This window comes from Argentina silus (assembly GCF_951799395.1).
Source record: "Argentina silus genome assembly, chromosome: 21".
NCBI classification, from domain to species: Eukaryota; Metazoa; Chordata; class Actinopteri; order Argentiniformes; family Argentinidae; genus Argentina; species Argentina silus.
This window is the reverse complement of record NC_139675.1, coordinates 4,077,197-4,098,744: the sequence shown is the minus strand read 5'-3', so window position 1 is coordinate 4,098,744 and position 21,548 is coordinate 4,077,197. Positions and strand designations below refer to the sequence as shown.

Below are 21,548 nucleotides of genomic sequence, written 5' to 3'. Positions count from 1 at the left end.
CCATTAGGACATGGCCACAAGTGACATCATCTCTGACCTAAACCCACAGTTAATACCCACAAAGCTCTCTGTTTACTATCAAAGGGGGTCTGTTCAACATGTGTTCTGTATGATCTGTTTGTGTGTGTGTGTGTGTGTGTGTGTGTGTGTGTGTGTGTGTGTGTGCGTGTGTGTGTGTACACATTTGTTACATTTCTAAAACACCGCCTCTGCCTCATGTTTTGATCTCTGCACCCACCTTTGCCGTCTTCGGTGACCTCTGACCTTTTCCCCTTTGACCTCTGCAGATAAATGGAGGAGCGGGACAGAAGCCGCTCCCCGTCCCGCAGGACCAGTCGGGTGGAGCAGGTGGTGGGCCGATGGCTGCGACGCTCTCGAGACTCCAGCAGCAGGTCAGTCTTGGTCTGGGTTGGCAAAGGGTTAGGGGAAAACAGTAACACCCCCACCCGCCAAATGCGGGTAGATTTTGGCATTGGCAGGTAAATCTGTAAATCTTACCAGCCACTTTGGCGGGTAGCCAACAAAGGTTCCTGAACACTGTGCTTCAATTTAAAAACAAAACTGGTTCGATGCGCAATTTTGGCCACCGTTGCTTCAACATTTGTGACAACACACCTGCTGCTCCTGCCTCCTCCAGTTGACTGTAACTGCTGCGCATCTCACTAGCGCTCCTCCTGACCCAAATGCTTCTGCTTCAGATCAATGAAAAAGTCTGAGAAACTGCACAATCTAATGGTTAGATTAGATTAGATTAGATTCAACTTTATTGTCATTGTGCAGAGTACAAGTACAGAGACAACGAAATGCAGTTAGCGTCTAACCAGAAGTGCAAAATAGCAGAAAGTGCAATGAACAGTATATACAGGTAGTGCAATATATGAGCAGTAAGTAGTGCAGTATAGTATAAGTAGTGCAGTGTCAGCAGTATATGAATTAGCAGTAGCATTATAAGCAGAATAAATAGGTTGCAGTATGAACAGTGTAGCAGCATATGAGCTGTATAGGCAATGCAGTCTAGCAGTATATATGTATTAACAGTAACATTAGAGTAAATAGCAGAATAAATATAAATGGTAGGGCTTGCTGCAATAGGCTAGTTATGACTGTCTGAACTAACATAGGCTAGTTATGACTGTCTGAACTACAATAGGCTAGTTATGACTGTCTGAACTATAATAAGCTAGTTATGACTGTCTGGACTATAATAGGCTAGTTATGACTGTCTGAACTACAATAGGCTAGTTATGACTGTCTGAACTACAATAGGCTAGTTATGACTGTCTTAACTACAATAGGCTAGTTATGACTGTCTGAACTACAATAGGCTAGTTATGACTGTCTTAACTACAATAGGCTAGTTATGACTGTCTGAACTTCTGATTTCTGAAGTGGGAGACATTGTCTTGTTGCTGACTTCACCTGGAGTCATTAAACTAGCTCAAGTTAGTGATGATTCAGTGCCACAGGCAGCGAGTCATGATCGCGTAGCTGGCTGAGGACGTCTCCCACCAGGTGCACCATCTACTTGGCAACACAATAGTGCCCGTCTGGGTGCCTCCAAGAACTGAACAGGCCATGATCAAATCAGCCTCTTACACAATCACACACGCAACACAGCATACCGACATAGAGGAATGTATTCTGAGGACCAACCCAGTTACACAAGACCATTATGCTTTTAATGCATCGTCTGAAATAGACCACTTGTGCATTGTGAGCCGCTTCAAATTCAATGACCAAGGTAGCGGGCCTATCTGGTATCTGCTGTATGGTGATCTAGGCAGTGAAATAGGGATTGTTGATGTGTCCAACTTGCACATCCTCTGATCTTCACAAATTTATTCAACTGGATCCTGCGCATCCAAATCGAAAGTGTAGAGGCTGATGTTCTAATCACTCATCAGGTGTTACAGGCATTGCCCGTATTGTATAAATTATGATCAATGCAATTGCGTAAATGATGTGTTTAAGCTGAGAAATGGGAAACAATCTTGAGATGCCTCCCTTTGCAGCCGGAGCGGCTGGCCAACCCAGCTGAATGCTCAGTCACGTCATGTTCGTAAGTTAAGGGTGTGTAAGTTAAATGCATTTATATAAATTATAAAAAATGCATTGGATATTGTTGACTATTAGGCTATTATATATGTTTCGGATACATTTGGCTATAGGCTAGGCCTGGCTCGCCAACAAACTAGCCAGATATGTGATTTGTTTACTAACGTAATAATACAAAGTGCTTTTCACTTTGTGGTCGCTATTACATGATTTCATATTATTGTCTCATCTGAATTGATACGACTGAGTGTAACACTCTGCATTGCAGTGAGAATAATCTTGACTGGAAACAAATGTGCAGGGATAGCCTTTTTGTGACGTCGCTTATTGCAAAGAGTCTATTTGGGTTAGTCTGGATTGAATCTTGATTTCTGGGTTTCCTAGGCTGTGTAGATGAGAACTGGTAGTTCAATCAGTCTTCAGCCGACCAAGCTGTAGAAAGTGGTAGCTGGCTTGCTTTCTTGTATGTCCTCTGCGTGTGTTGAAAGCACAGGGGACAGGTATTGGTTGAGGGAAGTGCAACTGACGGACAAATAAATAAACGTTGTCGTTTTGTACTGTATTGCCAGCAATGGAAGTTACAATAAAACTGACAGAAAAACGCAGGCTAGCTAATGTTACATGTCAACATAAGAAGTTAAACTTGGCTCCAATACATTAATGGTGATTCGATATAGATAGTGAGCTTACTACATTAATTAGACATCATTATGTCATCTTACCTTTCCTGCTGTGTGTGTGTGTGTGTGTGTGTGTTGTTGTTGTTGCTGCTGTTGTTGTTATATACAGTGATTAAGCTGTCTAAATTACTAACCACCGTTTGCGACTGAGTGTGTGTGTGTGTTGTTGTTGTTGCTGCTGCTGCTGTTGTATACAGTGATTAAGCTGTCTAAATTACTAACCACCGTTTGCGACTGAGTGTGTGTGTGTGTGTGTGTGTGTGTGTTGTTGTTGTTGTATACTGTGATTAAGCTGTCTAAATTACTCACCACCGTTTGCCGTTAGAAGGCTTTGGGTCATAAAATGCTAAAAGCTAGCGTCCCCAAAGTGTATTAGCTCGTCGCTGCGGAAACTAAGCCAGAGGCTGAAATAAATTAATTTCGTTTGAATTAAAATGGTGCCGTGACCTCAGCTACAAAACCAAGGAAACAAGGAGTCACAGTGTAGTTAGCGTTACACACTGAAGCCAGGCTTGTGCGAGGACATGCTAATTTGTATGACACTTACCGTGCAGTGTGGTTGCAACATTCACCAAACTGCTAAATAAGTAACTAAAAGGTCTTCCCTCCGTATTGAACATATGGTCAGGAGTGAGGAGCGTACAACTGGTTGTGCATTAACCGATTATAGTATGAGACTTATCAGTGGAATCAATTCGTTGGATAAACAGAGGAACTGATTGTGGTGGCGACCCCCCTAATAGGAAAATCTCAATCTTATTGGTTAGAAGAACCGCAGTAATTGTTGCTTTGGTTGTGACTAAGAGCATTTCGTCTATCTCCCTCCAGAGAGAGGATCCTGGTGGATGTCAAGGCAGGAGAGTCCAGTGGTTCAGACCAGAACCACCCCATCCGCCTGACAGTCCAAATCCTATGGGACCCCCTCCTCAACTCTCACGGGCTCAGCCTGTCTCCCCAGACCCCCATACTGGTGCAGGACGTCACCCCAGGTAGGATACCGTTCAGAAACTAGGCGTAGGGCCTTCTTAGAGCTGCCCATAAGCATGACATACACAATTTAATGAGCATTCATTCAAAAAAAATGCCACATTAATTACACCACTTCCCACAAACCTGTTGTTAGCTGTTACAAGACTTCTAAGAGCTGGTCAATGGTGTCACTTTGTGGGAAGTGGTGTAATTTAATGTGGCATGAGAATTGTATACTTCATAGTAGCCTAACCTATGACTCATAACAAAGGGAACTAATCAGAATCAATTATACTTTCATGTATTTGGTAGGTGTTTACTGCAGGAGGATTGACCAATTACATATGCTGTTACTTCATTCCTCTGACCAATTATCCTGGTCAATACTGAGGCAGGCAGTCCTGCTGGTTATTGCTACATCAGACATAGCAACCAGCCACTGTCTCCAATGCCTCGTGGTCGATGAGGTACTCCTCGGCCTCCTTGATCCAGCCCACAGCCCTCCTTAGACTCTGGGTTAGCCTCAGGCCCAAGCCCCCCTCCTGGTTCTCACCATGGTTCTCTTTATCTGAACCCAACTCTCGCTGCTCCTCTCTGGGCTGGCCCTGTGTCCTTTCAGCCCCTCTAGTACCATCCAACTCTAGGGAGGCAGAGGAGCAGGAAGGGTAGGCACGGTAGAGCTGGCTGTCACCTTCCTTGTCACCCTCCTCCTTTTCCTTCCCCTCTCTCTCCTCATCCCCCTCTCCCTCTTTCACTGGCGTCAGCTGGTCTGTAGAAGCGTCCGGTGAGTGAAAAGAGGGATTAGGAGAAGGGGTGGGGTCCACAGAAGAGGATAAGCAGAGGGAGTGCAAGATGCAAGGGGAAACAAGGGATGAGGGAGGGGAGAAGAGGGAGGCGCAGGAGCACCTGTCACCCTTCCCCCAGGCCACCAGAAGCGCCAGTGAGCCCTCTTGCTCCCGCTCGCCCCTTAGCCCAGAGTCCCCGGACCCCCCTTCTTTCCTCTGCTGTCTTCTGGGGGACAGCTCCTTCAGCCAACAGTGAAAACAGTACAGCACAGTGCACACCCTCACCTGGAACAAATGTCATATCAAACGTTAACTTACAAGGTAATATAACAATATAATGACCATGGGGGAACAGCTGGAGCGGGGCTAGAACCAGCGACCCTGTGGTTAACAGTGTGATCTCACTGTTACCGACCCGTAGGCTCAAGCCCCTCTCAGGCTGTCCTCCTCAAACACTACAGTAGTTAAACAACAGGTTTATCACCAATAAACAAAATGTTGCTGAATAGCTTTTCTGCCTCCTCTTTCACATATGTGTGCATATGCGCACACAGGCATACATTTGTTCATTCTCTTGTATATATACAATAAACTGATTATAAAAAAGTGTCCCTCAGGCTGTGGAAGTTATAAGCATATTGGGCAGCAATATATATCATTTCTCCCTCTCCCAAAATAATTATACATTTTTTGTCATCTGTAGATGCATAGAAATTGGGAAGTGATTTTGATATTTTAACAAAAAAAAATAAGAAGTGCATCTCTGTCTCCACCTTCCCTGACGTACGGTGACCACTGACACACCTCTGGGGAGCCATGTCTTTCTGTGTCTTCCTTTCTCTATTGCCAATTGGTGGTCACTGAGCCTGTACTTGGTCCGTCTCTAGTTTGTGTCTCCGACAGAGAAGAGACAATCGGACCATTTGTATTCTCTGTTTAGAGTGTTTCGAAGCAGCGTTGGCGTGAGCTTGGTCTGTTACAGCGGCTTCGACACCAACTGGCTGAGGGGCTTTTTTCTGGTCTCAACTCCTGGGTTTGCAGTGCTTTTTTTGGGGGGGGAGGGGGGGCTTATTTTCAAATGTTGCCAACATTTTTGTGCTCTTTTATGTATATGTGTAATTAGTGGGAATTTGCCGAGTTCACATCTGCATACATTATTTGGGACTTTTGTTTGGATGTTTGAAATGTTTCTATATATATGTTTTTTCAATAGAATTCAGTATGAAGTGACTGATGCATTTTGGGAAAGGCTTTACAGGCTTTTTGTTTTCATGCATTTACTGCCGTATCCAAACTTCCCGATGCGGATATGGTCAGACTAAGGTATGGGTACATTTGGGTGTGTTCAATTGGGATGTTATTTGAGGTGATTATATATTTGTGTTCCTGACATCTGTGTTTTTTCTGAAAAATCATATTTTTAGGTTTACTACCAGGGGCCAATTTTAACAGTACTGCTCAATTATATCCAGGTTCTGTTGACGTCCTTCTTTGGCTGGTGAAAGGATAACCAGATCATCTGCAAACATCGTGTTTGACTTCTGTGTTTACATCATCGTACACCGTGCTTTACTTTAGTGTAAAACCTGGGGCTGCAGAATGATCCAACAGGTCTGCTAATTAATTTATGTAAATGTTGAATAAGGTTGGACTCAGACTGCAGTCCTGTCTCACACCTCGACTTTGGGTAAAGAATGATGTCCTTTGGTTAATGATTTTAACTGCACGCTTGTCCTGTGTGTGCATACCATTGATTAAGTCACACAGTACACCTTACCACCTATCCCACTTTACATTATTTTATAGAACAGCCCCTTGTGCCAAATAGAATCAAATGTTTTCTTAAAGTCAATAAAGCATGCAAACATGTTTCCTCTTTGTTTTGGTGGACATATTTATTAATTAATGTGAAAGGTGTATGTAGGTCAGTAGTACAATGATTTGGGAGAAAGCCTATTTTACTTTTACAAAGTACACAGTGTTCTCCTAGAAAAGTTGAGATTCTTGGGCTCAGAACACCACAGAAGGTTGCTATTTATACAGATTCCTCTGTAGTTGTTTGGATCTGATTTGTTCCACACCTCGGGGAAGCAGCCAGATTTCAGTATCATATTGAACAATTTAAGCATTGCATCCTGCAGCTCAGGGGTGCTGTTTTTTTTATGCATTTAATTCCTGATGCTATCTGGGCCACAAGCATTTTTAGATTTTAGAGATTTTAGTTTTGCAGTCAGCTCTTGTTGAGTTATTGGAAAATCCGGGGGATTTTCGTTGTCCTTAATGACTGATTCTCTCTCTCTCTCTTACTCACACACACACACACACACACACACACACACACACACACACACACACACACACACACACACACACACACACACACACACACACACAGTAACATACAGTGATGGCGATGGCCTGTCTGTGTGGCTGTAGGCCCAGGACACTGAGGGCGGTCATGGTGAAGGGCGGGTCGTCTCTGCTAATGCGAGGCAGCAGGCAAGGAAGATGCCTCAGCACCGCCCAACCGTTGTAATTACATCCACCCACACCTCTTGCCATTGGAAGCGCCCCTGTGTGGCGAGACTTAAAACTACACACTACCACCTCACCTGCATTCTGAGGAGGAGAGGCCACATTCTTTTTTGGGGGCTGGAGATTCCATAGAACCCTTCCAGCTATTATTACCCAATAATATGATTGTTACATAATAATAATAATAATAATAATAAGGCTGCCCTCCAGCTGATAGAAACACATTGAAAACGCTGGGGTTATTTTGTGGTATATATTAAATAAAACTATTGACGTCCTGATGTAATATGGTCGAGCACACTCAGAACAGACTCCCCACATCCACCTCGGCTATTGGTCGATAATACATTGGCCTCTCTACACATAAATTCAACCATATCCAATCAATGACACATGAGGCTAAAACAGCTGGAAGTTAATGCAAATCAACGATACGTTTGCAACGATGGTAGCCAAATCTCCGCTACGATAGTTGGGATACACTGTATCAAACCACCTGGCCAGCTAGCATGTCCCTTTCCATGTCATGTTGATCGGTACGGTAGACACAGCTAGCTACAGTTACTGAGAAACCTCATGTTTATTGCAAACCCTTACCGTTAGCGGTTTATGCCGCTAGCTACTGGTGGTAGAACAGGTTTGTACAGTAAATGCATCTCCCTGCTGTTCGACAGACGACGAGTCAAGAGTATGAAAAATAAACTGTCAATATATTATTTATGAGTTATCACTGGCTGGTACAATTTTGTTTCATATCACCCAAATATCAAAGCAGTTTGATTGAGCAGGATTTTACATTACATGTGGACGAGAGGAGGCTGCCCTTGCCCTACAGTTGAAAATGTGAACGTTTGCACCCTATACTGACGTTTTGACAACAACCTACAGTAATGCTTTATTCATAATTACCACCATATAATTATATTTCTAAGATAATGACAATTTGAACAGTAACAGCAGAACTGTGATGTCGTTGAGATTGAGTGACAGGTATAAAGATGTCATTGATAAAAATGTAAAATTGATAATTAATTTAAAAAAAAGTAAAAAAAAAAAAAGAAAAAAAAAAAAAGGATGTTTGTCAGTAGGTTTCAACTTGTTCCATTGGATCCATTAGGGTTTCTGTTGAGGCCGATGGAGGAGACAGAGATCAGGAATTTTGCTGAGCTGATGAAAGTGGCTGAGGTGGTTACAGGAATCACAGTAATGGAGAAATTATCGTAACAGGAATCAATACCATGCCATTTACCTAAAACATACCACAAAGACGCCCCTAACCCTAGACTACAAACAGCGGTTAATAAATCAATGGTTAAAACTATTACCATACATCCTACTTTGGAATTATCCGTTTGATAAGCCTTCATTTTCACTTCATTTCAAATCTACAGAATCTAAAGATAAATATGTTGTGCATACGTCATATCAAGAACACACAAGATTTAAACTCACTCTCAATCCTCAAAAGACAATTCCTTAACACTGTAAGTGTCACATGCACTGTTGCATTGGACAAGGATCAACTTCTGAAAGCGCTGAGCAGGTGACTGAGCCAACCACCCCCGGCCTAAATAACCCAGTTCTGATCGAGTGATGTCATATCTGTTGTCGACGGCACGAGGACAGTCACTGTACGGCTACGCTGTAAAGGACACAAGAGGCAGCGCTGTCACAATAGCTAAACAAGAACACGAGCTGTTTGTTATCAACTTTAGGGGTAATATGTTAGAGGAAAGGTAAATGCCACAAATGGTTCCACTTCAAATTGTGGTTAGAAAATGCTGCAGTTCCATGCCTTCGAGCATGACCGTATAGGGACTGTTATGGTTTGAGTGACCATTGCCCCCTGGGGTTGGGTTTTCTGGCTGGGATCTTTACTACCACCATCTGTCCCTGTCTTTCCTCCCCCTCTGTAACCCTCTAAGCTCTGACTGCAAACGTTGCCACTCTCTGTTGTGGAAACATATTTCATCTCCATCGTGAAAATGGATTCCTGAAAATGAAAATGAATTGTTATTTGTTTTCTGGTGTCAGTTCAGCGCCAAGATGATTGCACACACACGCACACACACACAGCTTTGCAGATACAAATTATGATGATTACAGGAAATCCTGTGTGTGTGTGTGTGTGTGTGTGTGTGTGTGTGTAGGGGGGCCTGCTGATGGTCGGCTTGTCTCTGGCGACCAGCTTGTAAAGATCAATAATGTTGATGTTGATGACCTGACCCCGAAGCAAGCTGCTGACATTATCAGGTACAGTCTAGTACTTCTAGTAAAGTGCACACACACACGCACACGCACACACACACAGAAGCTAGGCAATGTCCCCCCCCATGCATGAGTACTGTGCGATTTGTTATAACTCTCTCTCTCTCTCTCTCTCTCTCTCTCTCTCTCTCTCTCAGGGAGTGTCAGGACTCAGTGACAATGACGGTCCTCAGGCACACAATGGTGAGTCCATTTTGTATGTATGTCTCCACTCACTCCACACACACAGGTAGCTGAAACACTGCTGTCAACAAAACCACATTTTAAATGGAAGGGGTGTGAGGGAGGGGGCGGGGGTGGAGGAAGGGGGGGAGGGGGTAGGAGTGCTTGTACACACACAGGAGGCCAAGGTCACACTAGATCATAATAAAGGTGACAGTGTTGAGTTGCTTCTGCTTCCCCAGGGGACCTTGATGGAGAGCCCGCCACCTGAATAGATGCTATTTATCATCTGTACTGTGGACATTGTGTGTGTGTGTGTATGTGTGTGTGTGTGTGTGTGTGTGTGTGTGTTTAGATACCCCATCTTTGGAATTTCAACGTGTATATTCATACATTTATTGTACGTTATTCAGCGTGATTTGAAGCAGACAACACCTACCCAAGTCCCCATGGATGCAAATACATAGAAAGCACCCCTTTTGATGATTCATAGCTCATGACAAGAAATCAATTTGCTTTCCCATATTTGTTGATCTGTTTTTACCAGGAATCTGAAAGCATGTTGCTGTAACTGAGTATTACTCTTGGGAAATTACTCTAGACTGTTGAATATTTGTGTTTTGCTTAGAGTTAAGTGTCTCTCAAAAGGATATTTACTCTGCATCAAAAGCAGGCAGGAGCCAGGAACTTAAATACAACGATGATTTCAAAATTATGTAAATGTTTTGTGAACATTCTGTGATTTCCAAGGGACCCAAGTCGTCCTTCATCACCCCAGAGAAGCGAGCCAAACTCAAGTCCAACCCGGTCAAAGTCCGGTTCGCCGAGGAGGTGGAGGTCAACGGTCATTCTCAGGTGAGACTTCTACGGAACCCTTGTGTCATGTCCAATGTGTCATAAGGCCTTTATGACGCTGTTTCAGTATGTCACGCCCATGCTTTATTCATGGTGTAGCGATTTCGAAGCTCAATTAGACATGGACGACGTGAAAGCTTCATGAAGTTATGTCATGCTTATTCAGGCTTTATGCATGCTGTATGAAGTGTCTTCCAAAGCCATACTTGAGGAAAGGAATATTACGATAGCGTTTTCCCCATCCGGCATCACATCCCAATCCATCCTTAGTTTCCCTGTCATGACTGCTGCGTTTGGACAGTTTAGAGTTCCCATCCTCTCTGCGGATGTATAAATACACTGGCCCGGAAAACCACACCGTCCATTATTTATTGGAGCCAGAGGCTGAGTGATCGATTTGAGTCGGGATTCGCCTCAGAACAATGGTGATTAAAGGAGAGTAAACACACAATCAATGATTAGAGGGGAAGGTAGAAAAAGAGAGAGCGAGAGGAGAGAGAGAGAGAGAGAGAGAGAGGAGAGAGAGATGGGGGGAAGGAGAAGCCAGAGAGAGAGGGAAAGAGGAGAGAGAGAGAGAGAGAGAGGAGAGAGAGAGAGAGAGAGGAGAGAGAGAGAGAGAGATGGGGGGAAGGAGAAGCCAGAGAGAGAGGGAAAGAGAGACGGCTGGAGGCAAACAGACTGAGGAGGGAGGAGGACTTACACGCATGGGGAAGTGAAAATTGGGCAACAGATAAGGATCATCAAGGAGATAGGAGGCATGCACGTGAATAGAGATACAGAAAGAGGGAGAGGAGGGGGAGAGAGAGAGAGCGTAATGTAAGCTGGTATGTTTTAACAGCCTAGGCTTACTTCTTGGTTAGCACCAGCCCTCTCCCCCTCTCTCTCTCTCTCTCTCTCCCTCCATCTCTCTCTCCTCTCTCTCTCTCTCTCTCCACATCTATCATCATCCCTATGGTAACAGCAGGTATCCCAGGAGTTAACCTTTCCCTCTGATATACAGTCACCAATATTGTTTCCCTCCTACTTATTACTGACTCTACCCTGACCCATGACCCCTATCTTGTTTCTAGGGCAACTCCCTCCTATTCCTGCCCAACGTTCTAAAGGTGTACCTGGAGAATGGCCAGACCAAGGCCTTCAAGTTTGAGCCCAACACGACAGTAAAGGTACTGTAAAGTACTGTACTATTTTATTTGTAGTTGTATTGTGTGTTGTCCTATTTTGCAATGTTGCAATGTTGTGACTCTTGGCCAGGTCGTCATTGTAAATTGTTCTCAACTGACGTATCTGGTTAAATAAAGGTGATATTAAAAAAGTACACTTTCTACCCAAACCCCACATTACTATCTCAGTGAAGTAACTACATGGGACAATTGTATTGATCGATTGTTTTCGATTGATTGTGATTGATTGTGATTGCACCTTCTGACGGTGCCCGGCCCATACGAGCTTATAAGACACAAGCCACAATTAAAGCAAACAAGTGTGTTCATCACATTTCTTTTACGGTTTTTAAACGAAACGAAAAAACAAATAGAAAATTCTCATTCGAGCTTCGGCCCCTTCAGATGCTAATATACAATATTCACATCACACTACTCCATCTCATTACCCTACTCCATCTCATTCCACTACTCCATCACATTCCACTACTCCATCTCATTACACTACTCCATCTCATTCCACTACTCCATCACATTCCACTACTCCATCTCATTCCACTACTCCATCTCATTCCACTACTCCATCACATTACACTACTCCATCTCATTCCACTACTCCATCTCATTACCCTACTCCATCACATTACACTACTCCATCTCATTACACTACTCCATCACATTCCACTACTCCATCTCATTACCCTACTCCATCACATTACACTACTCCATCTCATTCCACTACTCCATCTCATTCCACTACTCCATCTCATTACCCTACTCCATCTCATTACACTACTCCATCTCATTCCACTACTCCATCTCATTCCACTACTCCATCTCATTCCACTACTCCATCTCATTACCCTACTCCATCTCATTCCACTACTCCATCACATTCCACTACTCCATCTCATTACCCTACTCCATCTCATTACACTACTCCATCTCATTACACTACTCCATCTCATTTACAACAGATGTGGATAACTTCTCTACCACTTGTTACCCTCTGCAGTACATCCATCAGTGAACCTTACTGGTTTAGTGTTCAAATGCTCTTATGGTTGGAGTGTGTTATTATATATATATATATATATGGAGTTATTCCCTCTGAGACACACCGTCATACACCTCTGTACGTTCTCGTGTTCTCGTGCGCCCGTCTCAGGACATAGTGATGACCCTGAAGGAGAAGCTGTCCATGTCCCGTATCGAGCATTTCTCCCTGGTGCTGGAGCAACAGTACAGCATCACTAAGCTGCTGCTGCTTCACGATGAGGAGGAGATACAACAGGTGAACACACACACGCACACACACACACACACGCACGCACACACACACACACACACACACACACACACACACGCAGTAGGCCAGAGTTTAAAAGTTAGCCGCTGGTGTGACAATGTCATAGGTGTACCGTGATGGCACTAGTTTTAATCCAGGTCACCTTGGCAAAACAACCACTAAGAGGCATCGTTGAGCAATTCTAATGTATATGCTTACAATGTGTTGTGTTCTTACAAACATTGCCGCCTGATGAATTATGTGAAGTGTAGCTTATGAGTTGTTGTTTCAATTTGGAAAAGAACAAATTATTGTTTGGTCAGAGAAATTCGAAATGATGTCCTTGGATAAACCTTAATTTAGAACAAATCTTCATGGACACTTCATAAAATGATGACAGACATGACAGTCAGACATGGAATATGTGTGTCCGCGAAATTGCATATTATGAACTCATAGCGATATAATATGTCTCAGTTGATTCTGCACATTTCAGCAGTAGGCTATATGGACACAAAGCAAAGAGCGCAGTTCGTGTCAATAGCTTTCCACTCTGGCACCGCAAGTTCACGTTGAACGTGTTTCACATGATTGAAATGAGAGCTTTCATGAATCAATTTGCCAAGACGAGAATAAAACTAATATTATATTTATTAATATTAATATTATTATATTAATATTATATTTATTTAGTACGTTCATATAGGTGTCATATAACTGCTGTAGCCTTGGACAGCTGTTGATATTCATGACATTCATGATTCATGCTACACATTTCAAACACACAGGACAGTACACACACACACACCACTGACACACAAACATACAGTACACACACTACATCACTACACACACACTCACACTCACACTCACACGCTGTCTCTGTGTGGTTGCAGGTGGTGCAGAGGAAGGAGGCCCATGACTACAGGTGTCTGTTCCGTGTGTGTTTCATGCCCAGAGACCCCCAGGACCTGCTGCAGGACGACCCCACTGCCTTTGAGTACCTCTATCTACAGGTGTGTGTATGTGTGTGTGTGCACGTGAGTGAGTGCATGTGTATTCTAGGTATAAATGATGCTTACCAAGTGTGTGTCGCTGTAAAGACACCGCTTAAAACTGCTGTGCATCTGGCAGTGTGTGTGTGTATTTGTGTGGGTGATTATGAGGATGATTAAACCTTTTTATACAGTCCCACTGAGACCAAGGTCTCTGTTTCAGGGGAGCCTGAAACAGAAACCTTGATGGGTGACGGTGATGGTGGTGTGTGTTTTCAGGGGGTGAATGACGTGCTGCAGGAGCGGTTTGCGGTGGAGATGCGCTGCAACACTGCCCTACGTCTGGCTGCGCTGCACATTCTAGAGAGACTAGCCAGTTGTGGGCAGTCCCCAAAGACCAACCTAAAGATCATCACGTGAGTCTCTCTCTCACACACACACACACACACAGACACACACAGACATACACACAGACACAGAGACAGAGACAGAGACAGACACACACACACACATACACACACACACACACACACACACACTAATTCCCTCACTCTAACCTCCTGCAGGAAGAGTTGGGGCATTGAGAACTTTGTGTCGTCCACTCTGCTGAGGAACATGAGAGAGAAGGACCTGAGGAAGGCCATTGGCTACCACATGAAGAAGAGCCAATCACAGCTGGAGCCCAAGCAGAAGGTGCTCTCGGCCAATCAGGCGAGGATAAACTACCTGGAGGAGCTGAGCGAATTGAAGTCGTTTGGGGGGAAATCCTTCAGCGCCACCATGATGGTAGGAGAGAGAGAATGGGTCTCAATGGGGATGACTGGTCTGTGTGCTCTATATCTATAGTACTGTATATTCTATATACGAGTATAAATGCACAGTGGGTCTACCATGAGGCAGGAGATTAGAGGTTTCAGTGGGGGTTAACAGATCTATGTGCTTTATTTCTATGTATCTCTGTGTGACTCTACAGTACCTCTACTGTATCGACCTGTATGTGTATCTACGTATCTCTATGTTTTTGTAACTCTCAGTATGTATATCTATTTTCCCCTCCGCCCCCTTCCCTATCCTATCCCCCTCTCTCTTACTTCTTTTTTAAATATGTTTTTAGGGCATTTCTGTTTTATTGTGATAGAGACAGTAGAGACTGACAGGAAGGGTGAGAGAGAGAGGAGGGATGACATGCAAGATAAGTTGAGGGTCGGAATCGAACCAGGAACCTTGCGATTACGTGGCTACCACACTAACCCCCCCCCCCCCCTCCTCTCTCTCTCTCTCTCTCTTTCTCTGTTAACCCCTTAGCTGCAGGACAGAGAGTCCATGGTCACCCTGTTGGTCGGCGCGCGGTACGGCGTGAGTCAAGTGGTCAACCACAAGCTGAGCATTATGACAACGCTGACCGAGTTCAGCACCATCACGCGCATCGAGCTGCTGCCAGAGTCCGACCGTGTGAGCCTGGTCAAGATGTACCTGCAGGACATTAAGGTACGGTTCCCTGAAGGAAAGACGACGTCCACTCAAACTGTTATGCCGCTCCGGTGAGTTAACAAACGCTGTTTCGACCTACATCCTGGGTAACGTGACGAAGACCACGTTGGCCGAAACGTTGTTTGTTTGTATTAAAGCACTGGAGCATAACATAACAGATTGAGTGGAAAATTCCACCTTTATTTTCGGTGGTCTTTTTTCGTCCTACTCCTGTGACTACCTTGGATGTGCGTAAAAGCTGTCTTTTCATGATACAGTACTCTCTCTGTCTCTCTCACACACACACACACACACACACACACACACACACACACACACACAAAGCAGCTCCATGTGTGTCCCACCATGACTCTGCCTGTGTCTGATCCCGCTATCCAAAAGAAACAGTATTCTGTTACCTCATACTATACCTCACAGGTCTACCAAGGGGCTTTAAATAGATCCACTGAAAGGAATCTACAAAAGCTATTGAGCTGACTTTAGAAATGCAAGTTCTCTCCCCTCCCCAGCCTATCACCCTGCTGTTGGAGTCAGTAGCAGCCAAGGACCTGTCCTGTCTGGTGGCGGGCTACTGTCGTCTGTTAGTTGACTCCACCATCAACATCTTCCCCTGGGTCGACAACGCCAAGAAGCACCGCATCTCCACAGAGGAGGGTACGCAATGACCAGTGCCCTGCAGTTACCTGATTTCATCCCTTTTGGTTTAAATCGATGTTTTATTTTATCTCTACTTTCACCTTTCAGTTTATTATCGGTCTACTTTTTGAGACGACAGTTGTCATTCAGTTACGAGTTCATATGTAGATAGCAGAAGAGAGGAAAGGGTAAAGATGGTGGCATCTGGGTTTCATGCAGAGTAGCCTGATAGAAATGTCAGTCTGTCGCAAATATTAAGTTCCGGAACTGTTTGAGACTGCATTAAGACTGTATGGTTATGTATAGCAACAGCAGTGTTATGTTTTGAGGTTTCATGTTCTCATGTGTGTGTGTGTTCGTAGGTTATGTGTCGCGGTGTGACAGCGACTCAGATGACTCTTCCGACATAGACATGGACACATTGATCACCCTCGTATCGCCCAGCAACAGACGCAGGTCCACTTCAGACCCCGAGCAGAGCTCCAAAGGAGAGAAGAAAGGGGAGAAGAAAGAAAGGAGGGAGAGGAAAGAGAGGGAGGAGAAGGACAACAATGGAGGGAAGAAGGAGACACACAAGAAAGGAGAGGGGGAGAAGGAGGTGGAGGAGGTGAAAAAAGAGGAACAAAGAGAGAATGAAAGAGTAGAGGCCGGAGGAGAGGAGGAGGACAGAGCAAAGAAAATCGGCACTGAGGACAAAATAATGCAGGAGGCTGTAAAAGAAGAGAATGAGAGAACGGAGGCTAGAGGAGGAGGAGAGGGGAACGAGAGAGCAGGGGAGGAGAAAGGAGGAGGGGAGCTGCGAGTTGTAGAGGAGCACCCATCCGTGTCAGACGCGTCCGCCTCAGACTCGTGCCGGACGGACTCTCGCTTCCTCACCAGTGTCTCAAGTGACTCCCTTGACGCCTTGGAGGAGGATGACCTCAATGCTTGCTCCTCATCCTCCCTCCACCCTCATCCTCATCCCTCCTTCCGGCTCACGGTGGAGCCCCTCTACCCCCAAGGACGTACATTGTCACCCATCGAGGGACGAGGGGGGCACAGGAGGGAAGGCGATGGGGCGGACCCCAACGTCTCTCCAACTGCTGTGAACTTTGACCCCATGATCAATGCCGTTGACCCCTCTGATAACTTCATGTGTTTCGCCGAGCTCTCACGCATGGTGGACTACCTCCCCAGCCCCCCGGAGGCGAGCGAGGAAGAGGGTGAAGAAGAAGAGGAAGAGAAGAAGAAAAGGAGGGCTGAGGCTGAGGTAGAAGCAGGGAGTGAAGAAGGTGGGGAGGGGAATTCAGGACGCCTCCCCTTATCCTCCTCTTCCTCGTCCCGCCTGGACTGTGTGTTCAACTTTGAGCAGAGGGACACACGGTGTTACTACAACATCTGTTCCAATGTCACCCCCGACAGCGCTCGCAGTCTGCCCCGCCTACACGCTAACTCTGAGAAAGAGGAGGAGGAAGAGCAGGGCGCCGCAGTCTTGGACCTGGAGCCAGTACCGATCCTGCATCCACCTCCTGGTTTCGGGGACAGCAGCTCGGAAGAGGAGTTTTTTGACGCACAGGATCGATTTGGCTCGCCTGAGGACCCGACATTGGGAGCTGTGCCCAGAGGTGCGTAGTGTTACTCTATGTACCTTACTGTTGTAAAATATTTTGACCCTCTGCCCAGAGACACTCTAAAGACTTGCATTAGTACAGTACATCCTTCATTGAGTACTGTCAAATAATATGTCCCACTTAATTTTGACATCAAACATTCAACAAGCTGTTTTCATTTTCATAGTGCTAACGTCTAATAGATCTTAAATAGACCTTCAATTACACAACTGTGTGACACATTCTCACGTTTACTTTGGCTTCTCTCATGACATAATGCAGTATTGCATTTTGAAAAAAGAGATAAAAAGAGATCAGAGAGATAAAAAGAGATCAGAGAGATAAAAAGGAGATCAGAGAGATAAAAAGGTTGAAAGAGTCTAATTACAGGTGATCTGCAAGTCCAAAGTTTATCCGAGAAAGTAACTGGAATAGAAAGGTTACTGACTTGCTCTGATTTGTTCAATTTTCCAGATTTTTCCGCCAAGATGATGAGCAAAACGGTACGAAGTTTGAGCCTGAGCGACATCGGAATCTGCGTGGCGCAACAAGAAAGGGAGGAAAAGGACGGGGGTAGAGGTCGAGAGATGGGCCGAGCTGGAGACATAGTCTCTAAGCTCAGGAGAAAATCCCGGAAGCGACGCTCGTTCATTCAAACAGACTTCACTTCCAGAGTGTCATTCCCAGGACCAGACCCGGATCAAGACCGAGATCTGGATTGGACAAAACACCGGTTCCAGGGCCGCATGGCTGTTGCTGACGAGAGCCAGATGCTGAGTTCAGACCCGGAACCCTCAGAGCAGACCCAGAACCCATGTCCCACCGTCTCTTCCCTGAACCACGCAGAGGGGGAACCGGCCCAGCTGGAGTCCAAGCCCATCCTCACCAAGCCTAGCCGACAGGGCTCCAGTCGTGGGCCTGGGGACCCGAAGGGTGACCTCCAGAGATGCTCCAGGACAAGGCAGCAGGACATGGAGATGGAGCCCGATGCCATGGAGTCCAAATCGGTCACGGCTCTGGTGAATGCTGCCTCCCCCTCCATCACCATCACCGCGGTCCGCTGCAGGGTGGAGCCCGACGGCAAAGAGAGCACAGACCGATGGGGTGACGGGGAGGTGAGGGAGGGAGAGGGGGCTGGGGAGAAGGAGGAAGAGGGGGGTGCAGTGGCAGGGGGGTCTATGAAGGGACCGTTCACCAGTCACATGTTCCTGCCTGAGATTAAAGGGGAGGTGGAGCGGGGGAAGGAAACGGGGGATGAGATTAGGGGATCCTCGTCCAACTCTGAAGGCCCACCCATTGGTGCAGAGGGCGGGCCTCAAATTAGCAATTCACCCCCATGTTTGACTAAGGAGGAGGGGGGGAGTAAGAATGTTTCTTTTAGACCCCATATAAGTGTCTCCCCCCCAAGTTTTGATGAAGAAGAGTCTGAGGAAGACGCGACTGAGAATATGAACCCTCCTGAACACGCACGCCCACCACCCACGTCTCCACTACCACCACTCCCACTCCCCTCCATAACCTACACCCCCTGCACAGAGAGGGAAGAGTGTGCCAGCTGTGAAATGGACGTGGGGATGCCAACAAAACCCTCCAGCCCATGCCCAGAGGACAGTGATGGGAGCTGCTTAACCAAGACCATTAGTCAATACACAAACAAAGTGGATGTGGCGATCAGTGATAATGATGAGGCTACCGCTAGAATTAGTTATATTACAATTAATGCTGATATTGCTACAGCTAACATTGAGCCTCCAGCTAGCATTCATTCTGTTATGGCAAATACTGATTATGTCACAATTAACCAGAATTCTATCATGACTAACATAGAAGCTACTTCTAGTGTTAATTCCACTGCCATCAACACTTGTTCTACTGTGGCTAATGTTGAAACTACTATTAGCATTTCTGCCACTGCAAACATTTTTACAGCTAACATTGAAGCAAATTCTTGCACTAATTCGGCCACAGTTAATGTCCATGAGCTCCCCAAAGAGTCTCCATCGCCTACCAGCTTCCTCATGCAGTCCTGTTCCCCCGGAGTCATCGGCCGCCTCTCGGCCTCCACTCTTCGGGGGAAGATCCAGAGCCTGCCCCTCTATTCATCACACTCCCAGGAAACCCTCGTCCAAAGCGGGGTGGGTAAGGCAATGAATAGCCCCTTCACGGAAGTCACCCGAGATGAAACCAAGGTGACCATCAAAATCACCACCGACGACGGCGTGGATGCAACGGCTTTACTGTTTGCAGAATCTAACGATTCTGAGGTCACCCTTACGGAATCGGAGGTGGACGCCGATATTGTCGTGGAAACCACCGGGGCAGAGATTACTCGGTCGACAGTGTCCGAGGTCAAGGAGGTGATTGAGAAGGTGGTTATGGTCTACAGCAGCCCACCTCTACCGATCCGGGTGGAACCGAAACGAAACTCCCAACCGCTGACGCCGGACTCCAAAATGGACTCTCCAGGACCCAAAATAGACACTTCAGGCACCCACACAGACCCTCCAGAGCCCAAAATGGACACTCCAGGACCCAAAATGGATGCTCCAGGGCCCACAATAGAAGGCCCATCACCCCCTATCCCTCCTCCAAAAGTAGTGACCACACAGAGTCTGAATGGACCAGGGCTCACTTTCCACAACATGGCAGAGCATCCCATAGGGGGCAGTATTGAGAAACAATCAATGGACCTCTGCAAATCTGCAGGGGAGGACTCAGGCCTGCTGAACACTCTCACAACTGGCTGTGGGGTGTTCACTATCTGTGAGGCCCAGCCCCAGACTCACCCAGCATCTTACCCCCCGACGAAGCCTGATTTTAGGTGTAGCTCGGTTCTGGCATCCGGTTGTGAGTCCGTGCTGGAGGGGGTGCAGGCACTGGAGGCTTGTGGGTGTCCTGCGGTGTACACTAACTGTTTTAGCGGAGGTGACAGCTTTGACGACGAGCTGACGGTTTACGAGTTTTCCTGCCGTATGCACAGTGGACCGCCGAAAACCTCAGGGGTGGGGCTTCCTCTGATAACAACTCTCCCTCCTTCCTCCTTTCTTCCTACCTCCCCTTCTTCCTCCCTCTCTCCCTCTTTCCCTCGCTCCGTTCTCCCCGCCTCCTCCTCCACAGAGCTTAGCCCCCTCCTGTCCCCATTGGACCCGGGAAACTGCTTCTTGTCAGAGGCACACGAGGATGCCATCGTCCGACTACGCCACCGGCGCTACCCTGCTCCCCCGGCCGGGTTCCAGATTCTACGCAGTGACGTTGACCAGTTACAAGCCATCTTAAAGGGGGGCTCTCGGGGGGGGCGAGGGGGTAGGCATCCCCGGGAGACCTGCCCCACTCACTTCTCAGAGAACAAGCGTGTACTCCATGTGGAGGCCAGGAGGCTGATGGCGGGTTGCCAGAAGGTGGTCCGGGTGGGGCAGACCCCTGAGGAGATGCTCCTCTCTCTGACTGACAGTTTCCGGACCCTGGCGGGGCTGGCGGGGGTGTGTTTGTGGTTCTCTGGGTGTGACCGGTGCGACAAGAGGAACGTGGAGGCGCTGGTCGGTCTGGCGGACGTGACGCGGGCATACCGGGATTTTGTGCTGGCCGCGGAGAGGGCGAGCGGGAGGCGGAGCTGTCATGACCTCAGCACAAAGCTGCTAGCAAAACAGTGCACAGCGCTAACTGCCTCTGTCTTCTGCCTCACACAGCTCTTCCGCACCCTCACTGCCCTCTGAACGACCCCTAACAACCTCTAGGTTAACCTTCAACCTCTGACCCCTAGACCCACAGGAGCGCCAGTGACCCATATATGTGGGGACTTCTGAACTGGAAAAGTTAACATGACGAAGAAGGGGCAGAATGCTCTTCAGTGAGATCATAAAGAACCTGGGATGTCAAGGTTCAGTGCTTTAGTATATGGTTACCTATTCTGTGCGTAACCCACGCAAATCACTCGGATGGTCTGAAATTCATAGTCACAAACGGCATAAACGCCTCACGCAATGACAATCTCTCGACTGAAAGCAAACCTGCTTGCGTTACAGTATTATGTATTTATATTTGAATGTAAATTATTTATTTGGTTTATTTATTATCTCT

General features: G+C 46.4%; 1 protein-coding gene across 1 annotated transcript; it reads left to right on the top strand.

Moving 5' to 3' along the window:
* Nucleotides 1–291: 291 nt before the first annotated feature.
* Nucleotides 292–21,184, top strand: frmpd1a (FERM and PDZ domain containing 1a; the record flags this gene model as incomplete). The annotated part of the gene is made up of 17 exons (XM_083692807.1): nt 292–419; nt 3,564–3,724; nt 9,175–9,277; nt 9,430–9,475; nt 10,205–10,309; nt 11,380–11,475; nt 12,641–12,766; nt 13,657–13,776; nt 14,035–14,171; nt 14,322–14,541; nt 15,061–15,243; nt 15,756–15,900; nt 16,245–16,334; nt 16,713–17,486; nt 17,946–18,600; nt 18,880–19,082; nt 19,440–21,184. 17 exons carry the CDS (start codon nt 292–294, stop codon nt 21,182–21,184), a joined length of 5,037 nt encoding a protein of 1,678 aa, XP_083548933.1.
* Nucleotides 21,185–21,548: the final 364 nt, after the last annotated feature.